Genomic DNA, 21,148 nt, shown 5'->3' with positions numbered 1-21,148 from the left:
TGGTCTCGGATTTGGAGGTGCTGATTCTCATCCCAGCCGCTTCACACTCGGCTGCGAACCGATCCAGAGAGAGCTGAAGATCACGGCCTGATGAAGCAAACAGGACAACATCATCTGCAAAAAGCAGTGACCCAATCCTGAGCCCACCAAACCGGACCCCGTCAATGCCCTGGCTGCGCCTAGAAATTCTGTCCATAAAAGTTATGAACAGAATCGGTGACAAAGGGCAGCCCTGGCGGAGTCCAACTCTCACTGGAAACGGGTTCGACTTTCTGCCGGCAATGCGGACCAAGCTCTGGCACCGATCGTACAGGGGACCGAACAGCCCTTATCAGGGGGGCCGGTACCCCCATACTCTCGGAGTACCCCCCACAGGATTCCCCCGAGGGACACGGTCGAATGCCTTTTCCAAGTTCACAAAACACATGTAGACTGGTTGGGCAAACTCCCATGCACCCTCCAGGACCCTGCTAAGGGTATAGAGCTGGTCCACTGATCCGCGACCAGGACGAAAACCACACTGTTCCTCCTGAATCCGAGGCTCGACTATCCGACGGACCCTCCTCTCCAGGACCCCTGAATAGACTTTTCCAGGGAGGCTGAGGAGTATGATCCCTCTGTAGTTGGAACACACCCTCCGATCCCCCTTCTTAAAGAGGGGGACCACCACCCCGGTCTGCCAATCCAGAGGCACTGTCCCTGATGTCCATGCGATGTTGCAGAGGCGTGTCAACCAAGACAGTCCTACAACATCCAGAGCCTTGAGGAATTCCGGGCGTATCTCATCCACCCCCGGGGCCCTGCCACCAAGGAGTTTTTTGACCACCTCGGTGACCTCAGTCCCAGAGATGGGGGAGCCCACCTCTGAGTCCCCAGGGTCTGCTTCCTCATTGGAAGGCATGTTAATGGGATTGAGGAGGTCTTCAAAGTACTCCCCCCACCGACCCACAACGTCCCGAGTCGAGGTCAGCAGTGCACCATCCCCACCATATACAGTGTTGACACTGCACTGCTTCCCCTTCCTGAGACGCCGGATGGTGGACCAGAATCTCCTCGAAGCCGTCCGAAAGTCGTTCTCCATGGCCTCCCCAAACTCCTCCCACTCCCGAGTTTTTGCCTCAGCAACCACCAAAGCCGCATTCCGCTTGGCCTGCCGGTACCTATCAGCTGCCTCCGGGGTCCCACAGGACAAAAGGGTCCTGTAGGACTCCTTCTTCAGCTTGACGGCATCCTTCACCGCCGGTGTCCACCAACGGGTTCGGGGATTGCCGCCACGATAGGCACCGACCACTTTACGGCCACAGCTCCGGTCAGCTGCCTCAACAATAGAGGCACGGAACATGGCCCATTCGGACTCAATGTCCCCCACCTCCCTCGGGATGTGGTCGAAGTTCTGCCGGAGGTGGGAGTTGAAGCTGCTTCTGACAGGGGGCTCTGCCAGACGTTCCCAGCAGACCCTCACAACACGTTTGGGCCTACCACGCCTGACCGGCATCCTCCCCCACCATCGAAGCCAACTCACCACCAGGTGGTGATCAGTTGACAGCTCCGCCCCTCTCTTCACCCGAGTGTCCAAGACATGTGGCCGCAAGTCCTACGACATGACCACAAAGTCGATCATCGAACTGAGGCCTAGGGTGTCCTGGTGCCAAGTGCACATATGAACACCCCTATGCTTGAATATGGTGTTCGTTATGGACAATCCGTGACGAGCACAGAAGTCCAATAACAAAACACCGCCCGGGTTCAGATCGGGGGGGCCATTCCTCCCAATCACGCCCTTCCAGGTCTCACTGTCATTGCCCACGTGAGCATTGAAGTCTCCCAGCAGAACGAGGGAGTCCCCAGAAGGTATGCCCTCTAGCACCCCTCCAGGGACTCCAAAAAGGGTGGGTACTCCGAACTGCTGTTCGGTGCATACGCACAAACAACAGTTAGGACCCGTCCCCCCACCCGAAGGCGAAGGGAGGCTACCCTCTCGTCCACCAGGGTAAACCCCAATGTAAAGGCTCCAAGTCGGGGGGCAATAAGTATACCCACACCCGCTCAGCGCCTCTCACCGGGGGCAACTCCAGAGTGGTACAGTCCAGCCCCTCTCAAGGAGATTGGTTCCAGAGTCCAAGCTGTGCGTCGAGGTGAGTCTGACTATATCTAGCCGGAACCTCTCAACTTCGCGCACTAGCTCAGGCTCTTTCCCCTTCAGAGAGGTGACATTCCACGTCCCAAGAGCCAGCTTCTGTAGCCGAGGATTGGACCGCCAAGGTCCCCGCCTTCGGCCATCACCCAACTCACACTGCACCCGACCTCCTTGGCCCCCTCCCATAGGTGGTGAGCCCATGGGATGAGGGACCCACGTTGCCTCTTCGGGCTGTGCCCGGCCGAGCCCCATGGGTGCAGGCCCGGCCATCAGGCGCTCGCCATCGAGCCCCACCTCCAGGCCTAGCTCCAGAGTGGGGCCCCGGTGACCCGCGTCCGGGCAAGGGAAAACGCCGTCCAAAATTGTTTTTTCATCATAGGAGGTTTGTTTAACCGCTCTTTGTCTCATCCCTCACCTAGGACCAGTTTGCCTTGGGTGGCCCTACCAGGGGCATAAAGCCCCGGACAACAGAGCTCCTAGGATCATTGGGACACGCAAACCCCTCCACCACGATAAGGTGGCGGTTAAAGACGGGGGGAGTACAAGTCTGAGGAGGTTATTCTTCAGCTTTATAATGCACTGGTGAGGCCTCATCTTGAGTACTGTGTGCAGTTTTGGTCTCCAGGCTACAAAATGGACATAGCAGCACTGGAAAAAGTCCAGAAAAGAGCAACTAGGTTGATTCCAGGATTACAGAGGATGAATTATGAGGAAAGATTGAAAGAGCTGAGCCTTTTCATTTTAAGCAAAAGAAGATTAAGAGATGACATAATTAAAGTGTTTAAAATTATGAAGGGAAACTGGTATGGTAGATCAAGCCTGTTATTTCAAAATGAGTTTATCAATAACATAGGGACACAGATGGAAACTTGTTAAATTTGGCACAAAGTTTTTCTTCACACTGAGAACTATAGACACATGGAATAAACTACCAAGTAGTGTGGTAGACAGTAGGACTTTAGGTACTTTCAAAATTTGACTTGATGTTATTTTAGAAGAATGAAGTGAATAGGACTGACAAGTTTTGTTGGACTAAAAGAAGCCTGGTCTCATCTAGATTGTTCTAATGTTCAAACTATGGATGGTTTGTGTGTGTTTTAATTTTTCTTATGTTCACCCATTTTCTTGAACATATTATTTTTTAATTTGTTAACAATAGTGTGGTTTGATATGGGAAAAAAAATTGAAAGCCTTACATTTTCATACTTTTAATTGATAAAAAATGTACAGTTCAGAGTTGAATTTTATGTGTGGCATAAAGGGGAAATTTACCTCCAGGGTAATAACAAATGGTGGGCATTTTATTGGCTTTGGAGGATTTCAGTGAGGGGTTTATAAAGAGTCATATGTTGTGGATTATCTGATTTATCTTATTATATGCATATACTGTACTAAATTTATTCTTTCCAACTGAAAATTAAATACTGCTTAAAACCAACAATAGAAATTAAAACATTATAATGTCATTGCCACATGAATTAATGCGTATCAAAGTAATTCTAAATATTTACATTTCTACAAACTCTTTAAAGCTGCTTTTATAAGAGCACATTTTTCAAATCAAGTTCATCAGAAAATCTCTTTGTCAAGTTAGTGATATTTGCTGTTGTGAAACTGCATCAATGTATTCTACTATTTTCGATATGTTATTTATTTATTCTTCTTCTTATCTGGCTTTACTTAATTTTGATTTTCCTTGCAACTTTTTCTTTGACATCTTGTAAAGCACTTTGGGCTACATTATTTTTTATGAAAAAGTGCTCTTGAAGTAAATATTGCTGATATGAAGGACATATTAGGAATATTTAATAATAAGTAAACAGTAAGTAAAATTAATTCAAATATCAAATGTCATAAACCCCACATGCTTTCACCTTCTAAATCTCTTCTCCTTATTTAGATTTGCCACAATTTTAAGATTACCTTTGTGATATTAAACTTGTCAATTTAATATTACTACTTTAGAATTCCTATGAAACACTCCTGTTCTGTTGTTTTCATGCTACCTCACATAACTCATCAGACTTTGCTATTGCTTATGCCTGTACATTTATGCAAAATTGGTCAATTAGTTCATAATATTTTGAATATTGTGAATTTCCCCTTGGGATTAATAAAGTATCTATCTATCTATCTATCTATCTATCTATCTATCTATCTATCTATCTATCTATCTATCTATCTATCTATCTATCTATCTATCTATCTAATATTTTGTGTAACAGGATATGCAGATACTGACAGTTCACATGCATCTAATGGGACTTGTTTTATTGTTGTGTATTTGTGTAAATACACTGATCAGCCAAAACATTAGAACCATTTTCAGGTGAAGTGAATAATATTCATTATACTCATTACAATGGCACCTATGAAGTGGTGGGTATATTAAGCAGCAAGTGAATAGTCAATTCTTGAAGGTGAAATGTTGGAAAAATGTTTTGGAAAAATGGGCAATCATGCATTTGTGAGCGACTTTGAGAAGGCCAAAATTATGATGGCAAATTGACTAGGTCAGAGCATTTCCAAAATGGCAAGTCTTGTGAAGTGTTCCTGGTATGCAGTGGTTACCAAAAGAGGTTCAAGAAAGGATAACTGGTGAACAGGTGACAGGGTCATGGGTGCTCAAGGCTCACTGATGCAGGTGGGGAGGGAAGGCTAGCCCATCTGGTCTGATTCCACACAAAAGCGACAGCAGTGTAAATTGCTGAAAAACCTAATGTTGGCCATGAGAGCAAGGTGTCAGTGTGCATCACATCTTGCTGTGTATAGGGCTGTGTAGCTGCAGATCAGTCAGAATACCCATGCTGACCCCTGATCACAAGTGCCTACAATGGGTGCGTGAACATCAGAACTGGACTGCAGAGCAATGGAAGAAGGTTGTTTGGTCTGATGAATCCCATTTCATTTTAAATCAGGTGGATGGTCAAATGGTTTGAGTTGTTTACCTGGAAAAGAGATGGCACCATAATGCACTATGGTAAGAAGGCAAGCATTCTTGTGGATACTACTTTGAGACGTACCACCTACCTAAAAGTTATTGCAGACCATGTGTTTCCTTCAGGGCAACAGTATTCCCTGATGGTAGTCAACTCATTCAGCAGGATAATACACCCTGCCACGCTGAAAAATAATGTTCAGGAATGGCTTGAGGAAAATGACAAAGAGTTCAAGGAGCTGAACTGGCTTGCAAATTCCCTTAGTTCTCAATCACATCGAGCATCTGTGGGGTGTGTTGGAGACCAAGCCTGTCAGATACTACAAGACACCTTCAGAGGTGTTATAGACTCCATACATCGATGGGTCAGAGCTGTTTTGGTGGCACAGGGGGAGGCGTACATAATATTAGGTAGGTGGTTTTAATGTTGTGGCTGATCAGTATTTGTTTTTAAAGCCAGATTTCAAAGAATTATAAATATATGTATATATACTGTATATATATATATATATATAGTATAAGTATGTTTATCTTTGATTATTTATTCACTAAAACAATATATGTATTATATATATAGCTGACAGAGAAAAGTGAAAGTTTGATTTAGCACTTAATATAGAATGGTCTCTGTCATTTAGAAAGGGATTAATTATTATATGTATTTGTAGGAAAAAAAGGTGAATATTTATTAAGTAGAGAAAACAGCCTTCTTCATATAATATATTTCCACTAATGGAGGCACCACCAGTAGGAGAAAGATCTATTTAATACTGTTTACTGTTAGATGCAGGAAAAAAAATTAAGAACCCAAGGCCTGGTTCTTTTGAGGTATATAATGCAAGTTTAAAGGAAATAAGGGATGAGTGTTACATAAAGTTACTGCATTTTTAGTTATATGAAAAAAACAATATATTAATGTATAAACTTATGCCAGGGTGTGCTAATCAAGGACTTCAATTAGTAGTAATAAAATGCCACACTTACTAGTACTGTGCCATGCTTAAACAGTGCAGAGGCCAGGAAATTCCCACCCAGTCACTGTATCAAAAAGCACTGAAAAACAGTCTTTAGGAATTGTGTTCTTATAAACCTGCTTATTGTTATACTGATAATTGCATATTAATGTTGTTTTAATTTGAACTCTCCTTATACCTAAAATTTCCACTTTGTAATGTTGTACATTAAAATACATTATATATATATTATATATACATTACATATATATATATATATATATATATATATATATATATATATATATATATATATATATATATATATATATATTATATATATATATATACATATACATTATATACTGTATATATATATATATATATATATATATATATATATATATATATATATATATATATATATTCAGTACCGTGCAAAGGTTTTAGGCAGGTCTGAAAAAATGCTGTAAACAAAGAATGCTTTCAAAAATGGAAGTGTTAATCATTTATTTTCATCAATCAACAAAATGCAGTGAATGAACAAAAGAGAAGTCTAAATCAAATCAATATTTGGTGTGACCACCATTTGCCTTCAAAACAGCATCAATTGTTCTAGGTACACTTGCACACAGTTTTTTAAGGAACTCGGCTGGTAGGTTGTTCCAAACATCTTGGAGAACTAACTACAGATCTTCTGTGGATGTAGGCTTCCTCACATCCTTCTGTCTCGATGATGTTGAGATCAGGGCTCTGTGGGGGCCATACCATCACTTCCAGGACTTCTTGTTCTTCTTCACGCTGAAGATAGTTCTTAATAACTTTGGCTGTATGTTTAGGGTCGTTGTCCTGCTGCAGAATAAATTTGGGGCCAATCATATGCCTCCCTGATGGTATTGCATGATGGAAAAGTATCTGCCTGTATTTCTCAGAATTGAGAACACCATTAATCCTGACCAAATCTCCAACTCCATTTGCAGAAATGCAGCCCCAAACGTTCAGGGAACCTCCACCATGCTTCACTGTTGCCTGCAGACACTCATTATTGTACCGCTCTCCAGCCCTTTGACAAACAAACTGCCTTCTGCTACAGCCAAATATTTCAAATTTTGACTCATCAGTCCAGAGCACCTGCTGCCATTTTTCTGCACCCCAGTTCCTATGTTTTCGTACATACTTGAGTCGCTTGGCCTTGTTTATAACATCGGAGGTATGTCTTTTTGGCTGCAACTCTTCCATGAAGATCACTTCTGGCCAGACTTCTCCAAAAAGTAGATGGGTGTACCTGGGTCCCATTGGTTTCTGCCAGTTCTGAGCTGATGGCACTGCTGGACATCTTCCGATTTCGAAGGGTAATAAGCTTGATGTGTCTTTCATCTGCTGCACTAAGTTTCCTTGACCGACCACTGCGTCTACGATCCTCAACGTTGCCTGTTTCTTTGTGCTTCTTCAAAAGAGCTTGAACAGCACATCTTGAAGCCCCAGTCTGCTTTGAAATCTTTGTCTGGGAGAGACCTTGCTGATGCAGTATAACTACCTTGTGTCTTGTTGCTGTGCTCAATCTTGCCATGACATGAAACTGTCTTCCACAACCTCACCTTGGTAGCAGAGTTTGGCTGTTCCTCACCCAGTTTTAAGCCTCCTATACAGCTGTTTCTGTTTCAGTTAATGACTGTGTTTCAACCTATGTACGTGTGACATTGATGATCATTAGCACCTGTTTGGTATAATTGGTTGATCATACACCTGACTATAGATAGATAGATAGATAGATAGATAGATAGATAGATAGATAGATACTTTATTAATCCCAAGGGGAAATTCACAATCATTCACAATCATTCACAATTCATAATCCTATAAAATCCCTGACTTTGTGCAAGTGAACCTATAAGAATTGATGCTGGTTTGAAGGCAAAAGGTAGTAACACCAAATATTGATTTGATTTATATTTTTTTTTTGTTCACTCACTTTGCATTTTGTAAATTGATAACAATAAACAATCATTATTTATATTTCTGAAAGCATTCTTTGTTTACAGCATTTTTTCACACCTGCCTAAAACTTCTGCACAGTACTGTATATATATATAAGTTTGCAGCTGGAGAGCCACAAAGGAAGAAAATTAATCACGTATCATAAAGTAGTTTTTATTCCTGAGCTGTCCATTCTGTCATATTCAATTTTCATAAATGCACTTTTTGGTACTAAAGACCACTTACATCTCCTTTTGGTTAGAAAAAGATCCTTCTAAAACTAATTTGTGCCTTGCATAACAGTCACAGTGTGTTGCTTCCTTTCAATTCATGTGTTTCAGCAAATAACTAAATCTACAGCACTCAATCATATACTTGATATACTCAGGGCAATAATGCAAAATTAATTCTATGTATTAAAAATGCTCTCTGCATCCTATTCCCTTTTGCACCTATAATGGTCTGACAGACATTTTTTTTGTATCTTTTTGTCACCATCTAAATGTAACTTGGTCAAAATCAAAGGAGAGTGTCAGTTTGCTCTGCTGGGAGATTTTTTCATCTTTACACCCAGTACTAAAACAAAAACCTAGGAAGGTTTTCAGTTTCTTTGAAAACTGTGAAAGATTAAAGAGAAATAACTGATGGTTTTAATAGATATTTTAAATTAAACCACTATATTTAAAAAATTATTGATAAAAACATTAAACATCTTGCTGTATAGCATTTGTTTATATGTCAGTCAAAATGTGGTGTATGTTTATACTTAAATATATGGAAGAGAAGGTCTGTGATACAGTTTGCATATTTGCAGCTGGAGATCCACAAAGGAAGAAGATGAATCACATATCATAAAGTAGTTTTTATTCCTGAGCTTTCAGCCCCTGCCAGGGGCCTTCATCAGAGGATAATGCTTAGACTTACAAGAATCAAAGGCAATATATAGCAAAAATTAAGTGGGGAGGGGGAGCTAAGTCAGTGTGTTCGGTTACTGATCGTAAAGTTTTATTTATTATGAACATGCTCTTCTTATGTTTGCATATGCTGGGTTTATGTCCAAATGTCTGTTAATGGCGTTCTCATTTGATAGCCAAGATTCAGCCAGCTCTCTGGCACTTTTAATACTGGCCTTAAATCTCACTTGTACATTGTCCCAGTTAAATGTATGCCCTGTTGATTTTGTACTCGTATAGATCAGTGATCGTGAGTCCTTCCTTCTGACGGAGTATATACAGTATATGATTGAGTGCTGTAAATTTAGTTATTTGCTGAAGCACATACAAAAGAAAGACATTCTCCTTCAGACATTTTTTTCGTACTTCAGGCTGCATGGTTGGAGTTAAAAATTCAAGTACAAGAAACAATGAGATTCACACAAGAATATGCTTTATCCAGAAAATATCCTTGTTAAATGATGCCTGTCAGCCAAAAAAAAATCTAAAGAAACTACCTGGGTGAAAAATCCAGAATGATATCTGTTCAATGTTAAGAAAGTAATGTTACTATTAAATGAAATTGAATTGAAAGGAAGCAACACACTGTGACTGTTGTACAAGGCACAAATTAGTTTTAGAAGGATCTTTTTCTAACCATAAGGAGATGTAAGTGGTCTTTAGTACCAAAACGTGCTATTATGAAAATTGAATATGACAGAATGGACACTGACAAAGTAAATCTAGGAATGAAAATTTTCCTTAGTTAAACTGACATTTTCCCTGAACTCTGTGGCACAGGTATTTGAAATGTTGCCTCTCACATCCAAAAGACTGGGTTCAAATGAACAAGAATCAAAACATTCTGAAAGGGGAATGCTCCACATAGGATGGTGCTATTAGCTGTGCCTCTTAGGATTCTGTGATGGGAGTGCTGCTTTTCATAATTTAATGCATTCAGATACTTGGAGTAGACTTTGAAAACATGAAAACATTTGCAAATGATATCACAATTGGAAAGAAAAAAAAACGGTGCCGAAAAAAAGTTTGGCCATTTTCTGAAAATGCAGTTAAATGATGATAAATGAAATGGTACAGGCAGATAAAAGGAAACTTCATTAAAAATGTAAAATGGGTAACCATGACCTATATAAAACAAAATCTGAAAAGACTTTAAAATAAAATATTGACACATAAATTGACATTGTAAGCTTTCAGGCAATGAATGCAAATTGTTTATAAGGTAAATAAAATTTTAGGTAATGTATTAAAACCTACTGAATATGAATAAAGTGACATTATAACCATAATTTGCTGGCAGATAATTTGTATCTGAGGCACTGCATGCAGTTCTAGTCACCACACTACCATAGAAAAAAAAATAGCAGGTCCAGAAACTGGGTAGAGAATGGCATTTAAGATCCATGGCTTAATTACCAAAAATAGTCTTGAACAAAAAGGTTATGTGAAGTGCTAATGCAGTTTTTCTGGAATGTCATATGTCATAGGCATTGACAAAGTTGACCCAGATGAATTCTTTCAGCTAAATAGTAAAGGCCAATCTAGCCCATCTAGTTTTTAGTTATTAAAATGTATTTTTCAGTGAATTGTTGTGACAAGTAAAGAATAATTAGCGCCACCAGTCAAGGGCCCCTCAGTGAGTGGGTGTTCCATCTAGGGTTAGTTCTTGCTTTATGCCTGATACTACAAAAAAGTTCCTGGCCCCCTTTCCAAGAAAAGCTACTAAATTAATGGTTGAATGAAGGCAGGAATGGAATAAAATTCACTACATAACATATTTGAATGTAACGCCAAGGAGAGTTATAGCTGCAATCATTTCACCTGAAATTTGACTTGCATATGACACCTTTGTAGCAACTCTTTTATTTATTACCATAATAATGTGAATGGTAAATATGACTGTAATGTGTATGGCAATTATGATTGTGTACTTGTAATGGGCTAGAATTCAGTGTTTTAAAGAAAAGACAAAATTCCTGGAAAATTCTGCTACAGGTTATTGTTGATGGCTATTTACAGGACATAAATATTTACCTGTCTTGCAAAAGAGTCAACTGCTTTGAATAATCAGACTGCTTTGATTAGTATCTCATCTACACACAATGTGGTGATACAGAACTGCCTGCTTCCTTTGAAAATGACAGAGTTCTGGGGATATTGCTTTCTAATCAGGTACTTCTTGATAGCTGACAACAATACTATTGTTGAACAAAAGTAAATGTGTTTACACTGTTCTGATGAGGAAATTGGCATACACCATTGTTTAACTGATCGTCATAGTTGATCTATGCAGGGATTGAAGCATTTATATATTTCTGGGTAAATGAGAATAAAGTAGAACAGAGAAGTATGGTCTGAGACTCGTGACTGCTGCCTGCTTCTTTAATGCTTTTCCACCATATCGCTGTGGCTATACCCAGCAGCAACAGTGACTTGTACTTGGCCCAGGTTCCCCTAGGCCTGAGGCCGGTAACATACTGTACATACTGAGAAATTCTGACTATTACATCTTTCCACATTAGAAATTATCCCACAGTACGCTTTGGAATCAGATTCATCCATCCATCCATCCTCTTCCGCATATCCGAGGTCAGGTCGCGGGGGCAGCAGCTTGAGCAGAGATGCCCAGACTTCCCTCTCCCCGGCCACTTCTTCTAGCTCTTCCGGGAGAATCCCGAGGCGTTCCCAGGCCAGCCGGGAGACATAGTCCCTCCAGCATGTCCTGGGTCTTCCCCGGGGCCTCCTCCCTGTTGGACGTGCCCGGAACACCTTACCAGGGAGGCGTCCAGGAGGCATCCTGATCAGATGCCCAAGCCACCACATCTGACTCCTCTCGATGCGGAGGAGCAGCGGCCCTACTCTGAGCCCCTCCCGGATGACTGAGCTTCTCACCCTATCTTTAAGGGAGAGCCCAGACACCCTGCGGAGAAAACTCATTTCAGCCGCTTGTATTCGCGATCTTGTTCTTTCGGTCACTACCCATAGCTCATGACCATAGGTGAGGGTAGGAACATAGATTGACTGGTAAATTGAGAGCTTTGCCTTACGGCTCAGCTCCTTTTTCACCACGACAGACCGATGCAGAGCCCGCATCACTGCGGACGCTGCACCAATCCGCCTGTCGATCTCACGCTCCATTCTTCCCTCACTCGTGAACAAGACCCCGAGATACTTGAACTCCTCCACTTGGGGCAGGATCTCGCTCCCAACCCTAAGAGGGCACTCCACCCTTTTCCGGTTGAGGACCATGGTCTCGGATTTGGAGGTGCTGATTCCCATCCCAGCCGCTTCACACTCAGCTGCGAACCGATCCACAGAGAGCTGAAGATCACGGCCTGATGAAACAAACAGGACAACATCATCTGCAAAAAGCAGTGACCCAATCCTGAGTCCACCAAGCCCCTCAACACCCTGGCTGCGCCTAGAAATTCTGTCCATAAAAGTTATGAACAGAATCGGTGACAAAGGGCAGCCCTGGCGGAGTCCAACTCTCACTGGAAACGGGTTCGACTTACTGCCGGCAATGCGGACCAAGCTCTGACACCGATTGTACAGGGACCGAACAGCTCTTATCAGGGGGTCCGGTACCCCATACTCTCGGAGTACCCCCCACAGGATTCCCCGAGGGACACGGTTGAACGCCTTTTCCAAGTCCACAAAACACATGTAGACTGGTTGGGCGAACTCCCATGCACCCTCCAGGACCCTGCTAAGGGTGTAGAGCTGGTCCACTGTTCCATGACCAGTACGAAAACCACACTGTTCCTCCTGAATCCGAGGTTCAACTATCCGACGGACCCTCCTCTCCAGAACCCCCGAATAGACTTTTCCAGGGAGGCTGAGGAGTGTGATTCCTCTGTAGTTGGTAGACACCCTCCGGTCCCCCTTCTTAAAGAGGGGGACCACCACCCCGGTCTGCCAATCCAGAGGCACTGTCCCTGATGTCCATGCGATGTTGCAGAGACGTGTCAACCAAGACAGTCCTACAACATCCAGAGCCTTGAGGAATTCCGGGCATATCTCATCCACCCCCGGGGCCCTGCCACCAAGGAGTTTTTTGACCACCTCGGTGACCTCAGTCCCAGAGATGGGGGAGCCCACCTCCAAGTCCCCAGGCTCTGCTTCCTCATTGGAAGGCATGTTAGTGGGATTGAGGAGGTCTTCGAAGTACTCCCCCCCACCGACCCACAAGGTCCCGAGTCGAGGTCAGCAGCGCACCATCCCCACCATACACAGTGTTGACACTGCACTGCTTACCCCTCCTGAGATGCCGGACAGTGGACCAGAATCTCCTCGAAGCCATCCGAAAGTCGTTTTCCATGGCCTCCCCAAACTCCTCCCATGCCCGAGCTCCGGTCAGCCGCCTCAACAATAGAGGCACGGAACATGGCCCATTCGGACTCAATCTCCCCCACCTCCCTCGGGACTTGGTCAAAGTTCTGCCAGATGTGGGAGTTGAAGCTACTTCTGACGGGGGCTCTGCCAGACGTTCCCAGCAGACCCTCACAACACGTTTGGGCCTACCAGGCCTGACCGGCATCCTCCCCCACCATCGGAGCCAACTCACCACCATGTGGTGATCAGTTGACAGCTCCACCCCTCTCTTCACCCAAGTGTCCAAGACATGTGGCCGCAGGTCCGACGACACGACCACAAAGTCGATCATCGAACTGAGGCCTAGGGTGTCCTGGTGCCAAGTGCACATATGAACACCCCTATGCTTGAATATGGTGTTTGTTATGGACAATCCGTGACGTGCACAGAAGTCCAATAACAAAACACCACTCGGGTTCAGACCGGGGGGGCCATTTCTCCTAATCACGCCCTTCCAGGTCTCACTGTCATTGCCCACGTGAGCATTGAAGTCTCCCAGCAGTACGAGGGAGTCCCCAGAAGGTATGCCCTCTAGCACCCCCTCCAGGGACTCTAAAAAGGGTGGGTACTCCGAACTGCTGTTTGGTGCATACACAAAGGGAGGCGGAGGGAGGTTACCCTCTCGTCCACTGGGGTAAACCCCAATGTACAGGCTCCAAGTCGGGGGGCAATAAGTATGCCCACACCAGCTCGGCGCCTCTCACCGCGGGCAACTCCAGAGTGGTACAGAGTCCAGCCCCTCTCAAGGAGATTAGTTCCAGAGTCCAAGCTGTGCGTCAAGGTGAGCCCGACTATATCTAGCCGGAACTTCTCAACCTCACGCACAAGCTCAGGCTCCTTCCCCTTCAGAGAGGTGACATTCCATGTCCCAAAAGCCAGCTTCTGTAGCCGAGGATCGGACCGCCAAGGTCCCCGCCTTCGGCCACCACCCAACTCACACTGCACCCGACCTCCTTGGCCCCTCCCATAGGTGGTGAGCCCATGGGAAGGGGGACCCACGTTGCCTCTTCGGGCTGTGCCCGGCCGAGCCCCATGGGTGCAAGTCCGGCCACCAGGCGCTCGCCATCGAGCCCCACCTCCAGGCCTGGCTCCAGAGTGGGGCCCCGGTGACCCGCGTCCGGGTGAGGGAAAACGCCGTCCAAATTTTTTATTCATCATAGGAGGTTATATTGAACTGCACTTTGTCTCATCCCTCACCTAGGACCAGTTTGCCTTGGGTGGCCCTACCAGGGGCATAAAGCCCTGGACAACAGAGCTCCTAGGTGCATTGGGACACGCAAACCCCTCCACCACGATAATATTCCATTTAAATTAACTATATTAAATTGTTCTCTTTTAAAATAGACACAGGTCAGAATGACATGCTTATTGTGTCACTGTTAAACATTTGTAGTATGCTGTCATAGGAACAAAGCAGATATTGATGTGCAGGTGAATTTGGTATTTGCCTGCATTTCTAGTAACAATTCATATGTTAGAGCAAAATTCCTCCACTGTATAAAGTTTTACAGAGTTATCTTCCTGGGATGTCATCCAGTGGCTGATTCTTTTCTCATACTAATGACATTTTACAGTATGTCCCTTAAAGGCCCCTAGACCAGTGATACCATGTTGATATCCGGGGACCAGCATACTTACTTCATCAGTTTCTTTGCTTTTCATGCAACAGCTGTTCCCATTTTGTAATGCACCACAGCAGCCAGAGCTCTGAAAAGGTTTAAGACAGTTTAAGACACATTTTCTGCATATAGACAGGATGATCTATTGGTGAAGGTGCTGAGCTATGAACTTCACAAATACTAGTCCAATATCTAATTTTTAATTTATTTGTCACTCTGAACAATACAAAACAAGACATTTAGCATTGTTTATAACAAAGCATTTATTAAAAATGACTTTTTGGAATGCTCTGAATATAATAAATTGACATTTTGTGTCTACAAATTAGCATTTAGATGTAAACTATGCTTTAATGCATTGTTTATTAATGCTGTGGCACAGTGTTTAGAGTTGTTGCCTCATGACTGTAGAGTTTGGGCTGTAACTTTGGTCAAGGCACTGTATGTGTGGAGTTTGCATGTTCTCTCCATATGTGTGACATATTTTCTCATGATGTCCAGATTTGCTCCCACAAAGATGTTATGTTACTTGGGAATTGGTAAATGCAGGTGTATGCTTTAGTGTGTCTTGTAATGGACTGGTGTCCTGTCCATGATTGGTTCCTGTCCTGTGTCCAATGCTCCTTGAATAGACTTAGACTCACAGGAACCTAACACTGGATTAAGCAGGGTTTTGGCAATTTATGGATGTTATGTTTGTATTGTTTCTCTTATTAAGGAAAGAAATTCTCAAAGTAACATGCTTATGTATTTGTCAATTCTCAGTGGTACTTATGCTTTAAAACATAACTTATTGTTAGGGTATAAAACAGTGTGCTTCCTAGAGGCAAGGTGTATCTGACACTTAAATGTAATTTGGTGTTTATAAAAACAGCACAACTGGTTTTCTCTCTACAAAGAAACTGTTAGAAAAAAGTGTTGATGCTTTCTGAGCAAACTGCTTGTTCTTTTATCCATGTCCCACAATGTCACATATACACATGTAGATCTTGTTCCTAGATAAACATAGGAATTTGTTCCACAATCACAGTGCAGTGTGATGTCAAAATTGCTAAAGAAGCAATTAAGAATAAATAAATGAAGAAGAATAAAAAAAAAAAACTGTAGGTTTCTTTTTTTAACTGATGTAACAAATGTAATTGTAACAAATTCTTACATTCTTATTTGCCAAGTAATTCATTGTGTTTTTTATGGTTCCAGTCTTGGCTGAGTAAAGGATAAATTGCTATTGAGGTTAAGTACAGTAACTACTCATAATTATATCAATGCTGACTGAAGATGACAATTGTCAATCAACTAAAATAAACACCCATCAAATCTGGGATGGTATATAATTTCTTCATTAGATATTTATAAGAAGAAAAAAGTGAAAAGCTCTTGCGATCTTATCAATAATAGAGGAAGAAAATGTTCAGGGAAGGAAGAAGACAACAGCAATGTTTGGGCATTATCACAATAGTTTTTTAACATTTGACTGGTGCCTTGCCCAAACAAACCAACATTTTTTCTATATAAACTTAACGATTAAAATTTGTGTCACAAAGATTTATGTTTATTACTCCCAAATTTCCCAAGCTCATACAAACATTAGGAAATGCCATAAGTAAATAGTACATTTTGATTGAAGCCTAGGATAATGCTTACATACTCATGAAGTTACCATGTTTGGCTAGATAATATTTCCATTGTAGATAACCATTAAAGAATGAACATGATGTGTGATTTAAATGTAACAGATTGCATTTTCAGGTTACCTTGAGTTAACTGAATTGTTTAAAAGTACATACTATGTACACATTAGTTTATCCTAAAAAGTAATGATGTGCATGGTGAATTAAAGGAAAATGTCCTAGTAATTAAATCTTCTCTTGAAAGGGGAGAGGAATAGTTTAATCATAAAAACAAATTAATGTTAAATATTGAAAAGAAACAAGCAGTGATATCATTCTGAATGAATTTTAACTCTTCCTCTGTTTCATTAAAAGTACTTGTTCCTACAAATTCCATTACTCCAGCCTAACATAAAAAACGTGACGGATGGCCGGGGCCCATGACTGGCCGGGACGCCCCTTCACCACATCAACCAGGGGGACAAGGGTGGGAAGCCCAGTATCTCCCCCTAGACGCTAGATGGCAGCCTCCCTGGGGTGCAGTGGTGCCTCTGACTCCCCCAGGGCTTAATGGGGTTTGGAGTTCTGTTCAGCTTTGTGGGGTTCCGCAGGTGCTGCCAGGGGGTGCTGCAACAGGAGCTGCTGGACACTTTTGGGCACTGGTTTCGCCTTACCCGGAAGTGCAGCCGGATGTTGGCAATCAACCACCTGGAGCACTCCCGGGTACCCAATAAAAAGAAGCCAGCAACCACCACTCAGTGGCCAGAGTCGGGTGAAGGTGGACAAAGCTTGCTGAGGAGGAGTGGTGGTGGAAGACAGGAGAAGAAGCTTGGTGCTTGGTGACTGTACTGTGCTTTGGGACTGTGTTGTGGCTGGAGGGATTACGGGGAAGATGTGCCCTCCAGCTGAAGAAAAATAAATAGTTTATTTGTTTTTACACGTGCCTCCTTGTCAATCTGTGTCGGTTCAGGAGCAATATAGCGCCTTTCTTACAAATGCTAAAAGGATTTAGGCAAAATTTTACAAACTGAACATTTTCTAATAATCTCTCCATATATCTTAGGCATATCATATTGCTTTTAGTTTAGGATGATTCAGTATGGTCTCATAGTGCTGTGAATAATGAAGACAATCACTCAGGTATTTTCCAATTGCATTCCTTTTCTTTGAGACTGCTTCAGATTCATGTGTATACAAATTTATTTTATTATTAGCATGTTACATTGCTAACATCAAATCTAATTCTGCCCATGATTAAGTTGCAAAGACACGTATACTGTGAGTTAAAACGTTTTCGTGACAATCAATCAATGTAAAAAATATTGAAATAAAGTGAACTAAAATGGTAAGGTATCATCCTTACATTTTTTTTTATTTATTTCAATATACATGTTGCTGCCTTTATTACTACAGAGAGTTATTAATCTTAAAAAGACATAGGCAAATCAAACAATATACAGGCATTTTCTTACCTTAGAAAATGTTCTCATTCCTTCCAAAATAGGCCTGTAACCAGTACATCTGCACAAGTTTCCTTAATGAAGAATACAAAATAATAAATAGGACAATAAAGTAAAATTTTAATTAACATGAATTGTGGAATTACAATAGTGTACAAGATAAACTACATTTTCAGACTACAACTATGATGTTTTATATTATTTTTTTCAGAAACTGGTGGAAGTTGACTGGTCAATGGCAAAGAATCAGTCTGTGACACAGAGTCAGTGTCTAGCTGAAGTATAATGTGTGTCAGGGAAGTCAAAGGTTTTAAAGAACAGCCTCACAAATAAATGCACTTAAGGACCAAATAGGCTATGATTCACTTGTGACTTTTATATTCAGTTTTATAAGAGTTGTGTAAATACAAGTAAATACAAGGAAAATTCCAACCTGTCCATAAGCTTTTTTGCCAGTAAGATTTGAGCTGCATACTATTCAACTCCTATACACAGTTATGAGAAGCTAATTTATATATTGCAGTTCCATGACATTAAACTATAAAAAACTAATTAAATCTAAGTGTTTCTACCTGTCATTTAACCCTTGTGAGGTATTCGTATGGGCCTGGTACACCCACAGTTTTTTTTTTTGAAACAAAGTTTTAAGTCAAACTACTTACCAGATGTTGACTTTTTTGACTTACAAACAATCTAGTCATTAAATATGTTTAATATTTACAATTAAGCTCAGCAAGATTACATTTCTCAATGAAAGTGCTGTTCAATTCTTGTTATAAAATTTGATTTTTGTGAAGAAATCAATAATAATCAAGATATAAGTGGAATATATCATTAATATTGAACAAATATAAATGAAATAAGGTTTCCAGAGCTATTGATGTTTAATGTTTTGAAATGAACAAATTGAAAGGACATACAGGGTTATATTGAAATGATACAATTAGCCTATACATCACATGAAAGGCAGACGTTCAAAGTGTGTTCTCCATGCAAATGTATTTTTTGCACTTGATGCTTGTAAACCGAGTCTTCCTATCCTTCTTGGGTCCTCAAGCATCACAGCATTTCCTCTTGCAGCGACTGGTAGCAACATAGAATGATGAAAACACAACTTAGTTCTAAAAGTCTATTAAAATCTCGAAGTATCCCTATTCTTCATTACTGATCACTCACATATACAGTATATGTATAAATTCAGGCTCACTCACACTTCTGGTTCTGGAGTTGGTGGTCCAGTGGCTCCAGCATCCTCCTCCTGAATTCTCCCCACAATGGCTGCTGAGGTAGTTGTTTTTGATATGTGTTTTCCTCTGGATTTGAGGTTTTATCAGTTCCTTGCCCAGGTCATGAAGAACGTTTTTACCTCTGGGACTTTCTTTTATTCCAATTTACCATCCAAATGACAAATGCATTATAAGCAGAGATGTCTAAGATATCAAAAAATTCTACAAGTGGCCAACGTAGGGCTCTTCTTTTGCAGCTGTAACCACTTACTAACTTATCCAGGTTATCTACTCCCCCTTTTGTAGCATTATAATTATTAATAATTTGTGGTTTATAATGCTCCACACCACAGACTTTCTAGTCTCAATACAGTGTGTTCATAAGTATCACATTTTTTCCTTTTATTGGGATGTAAGACACCAGGGATGTGTCGGCTGTAAACAGAAACTTACTTGAATTGACAGACATGTTCTTTGTACTCATCAGCTTAGATGGGAGCTCTGGCTTGCTTTTTCGTATTCCTACCATTGCCACCTTTCTTTTTAAGAGTTCCTGTTCCAACTTGTGCAAAGTAAAAAAAATTGTCACATGATATTGTGACCATGGAGTCCCTGTCTCATGTCCTGGACAACCTGAATCCCTTGGTTTTTCTGTGGGGCTCCTGCTACAGGATTTCCAGTATACAGCATACCTGAATGATCCATGCACAAGATGAAGTAGTGTGACAAGCAGTGCAGATCTTGACTCCATATTTGGCTGGTTTAAACGGCATGTACTGCCTGAATGGGCAGCAGCCCTGAAATGGCATAAGCTGCTCATCAACAGTAACGCTGGGCCCAATGTTGTAGAACAGCCAAAGGCATTCCACCCACTTGTCCCTGTCCTGATTGCAGCTAGCTTGTCTCTCTGTTTTCAAGCTGGTTGGGAGACTCAGTTATCAAAGTGGATAATCCTGGAAATAATGTTGCACGGAAAAGTTCTCAGCCAGTTTCTGCATTACACAGGTATTCATTGACTCCCCATTGAATCTGAAAACACCGGCAATTATAAGAAGCCCAAAGTATGCATATAAATTGGTTTGGTTAATTTACTTCCACTTCTCTCCAAAAATATGCCTCCCCTCCAAATTAGTGCATTACAGAACAATTTTCTGGATGGTGCCTAGAATAAAAAGTTGAAAACAAGACATAATGTCTTGTACATGTGTGATTGCTATCTGTGTTGACCCTGGTTGCATCCTTATCACATATCCATGGACAAGAATACCATTTAATTTAATCATTTTTTGACATCCATATTTCTCTGTTTGTCTGAGAGTCAGTTCTATCCTCTTCTTCATATTCACTGTCAGACTCCGAATTGAAAGAAACATGATTCTCGTGTTCTGAAAATTCTTCATCTTGCAAAGTGAGCACTCCCTGCATATTGTCTCCTCTCTCTTCTAAAATGATGTATAAGGCAGTCTGAGCAGAGATTTTCTTGTCCATACAGGATTGTTTTTAGAAAGAAGCCACATACACAGAGCTATTTATTTGTTGTGTCCCTCCCCAATTCCATTTTCAAAAGAAATTATAATGATTGGTCTGATGAGATTAGGAATTGAATGTGAATGGGAAAGTTATAGTTGGGAAGTTGGATGGGGATGGAGGAGCTGATGGGGGTATTCATGGTTGATGGCAATGTCAATGATTGGTATGACTGGTATGAAGGAATTAGGTTTGAGGCATTTGGAAGCAATCCTTCCAAAGTGGTGTTATTGTTGTCTTATAGAAAGTTTCCATAAATGTATTGGTCCAACATATTGTTGGAGGTTGGATGGGCATGGATGAGTTGATTGGAGGTATTCATGGTTGATGGTGATGTAAATGATTGTTATGATTGGTATGATGGGATTAGGTTT

General features: G+C 41.6%; 1 protein-coding gene across 2 annotated transcripts in view; it reads right to left on the bottom strand.

Moving 5' to 3' along the window:
• xdh (xanthine dehydrogenase) overlaps positions 1–21,148 on the bottom strand; it is a 252,474-nt gene that overhangs the window by 195,177 nt on the left and 36,149 nt on the right. For both annotated transcript variants that reach the window (XM_051924248.1, XM_051924249.1), the window contains exons 6-7: positions 18,034–18,095; positions 14,971–15,039 (exon numbers count right to left, since the gene is read on the bottom strand). In XM_051924248.1, coding sequence (XP_051780208.1) covers positions 14,971–15,039; positions 18,034–18,095 — 131 coding nt within the window. The remainder of the gene's footprint in view (positions 1–14,970; positions 15,040–18,033; positions 18,096–21,148) is intronic.

This window comes from Erpetoichthys calabaricus, chromosome 3, assembly GCF_900747795.2.
Source record: "Erpetoichthys calabaricus chromosome 3, fErpCal1.3, whole genome shotgun sequence".
In the NCBI taxonomy this organism is placed as follows: domain Eukaryota; kingdom Metazoa; phylum Chordata; class Cladistia; order Polypteriformes; family Polypteridae; genus Erpetoichthys; species Erpetoichthys calabaricus.
This window is presented reverse-complemented; position numbering and strand designations above follow the sequence as displayed.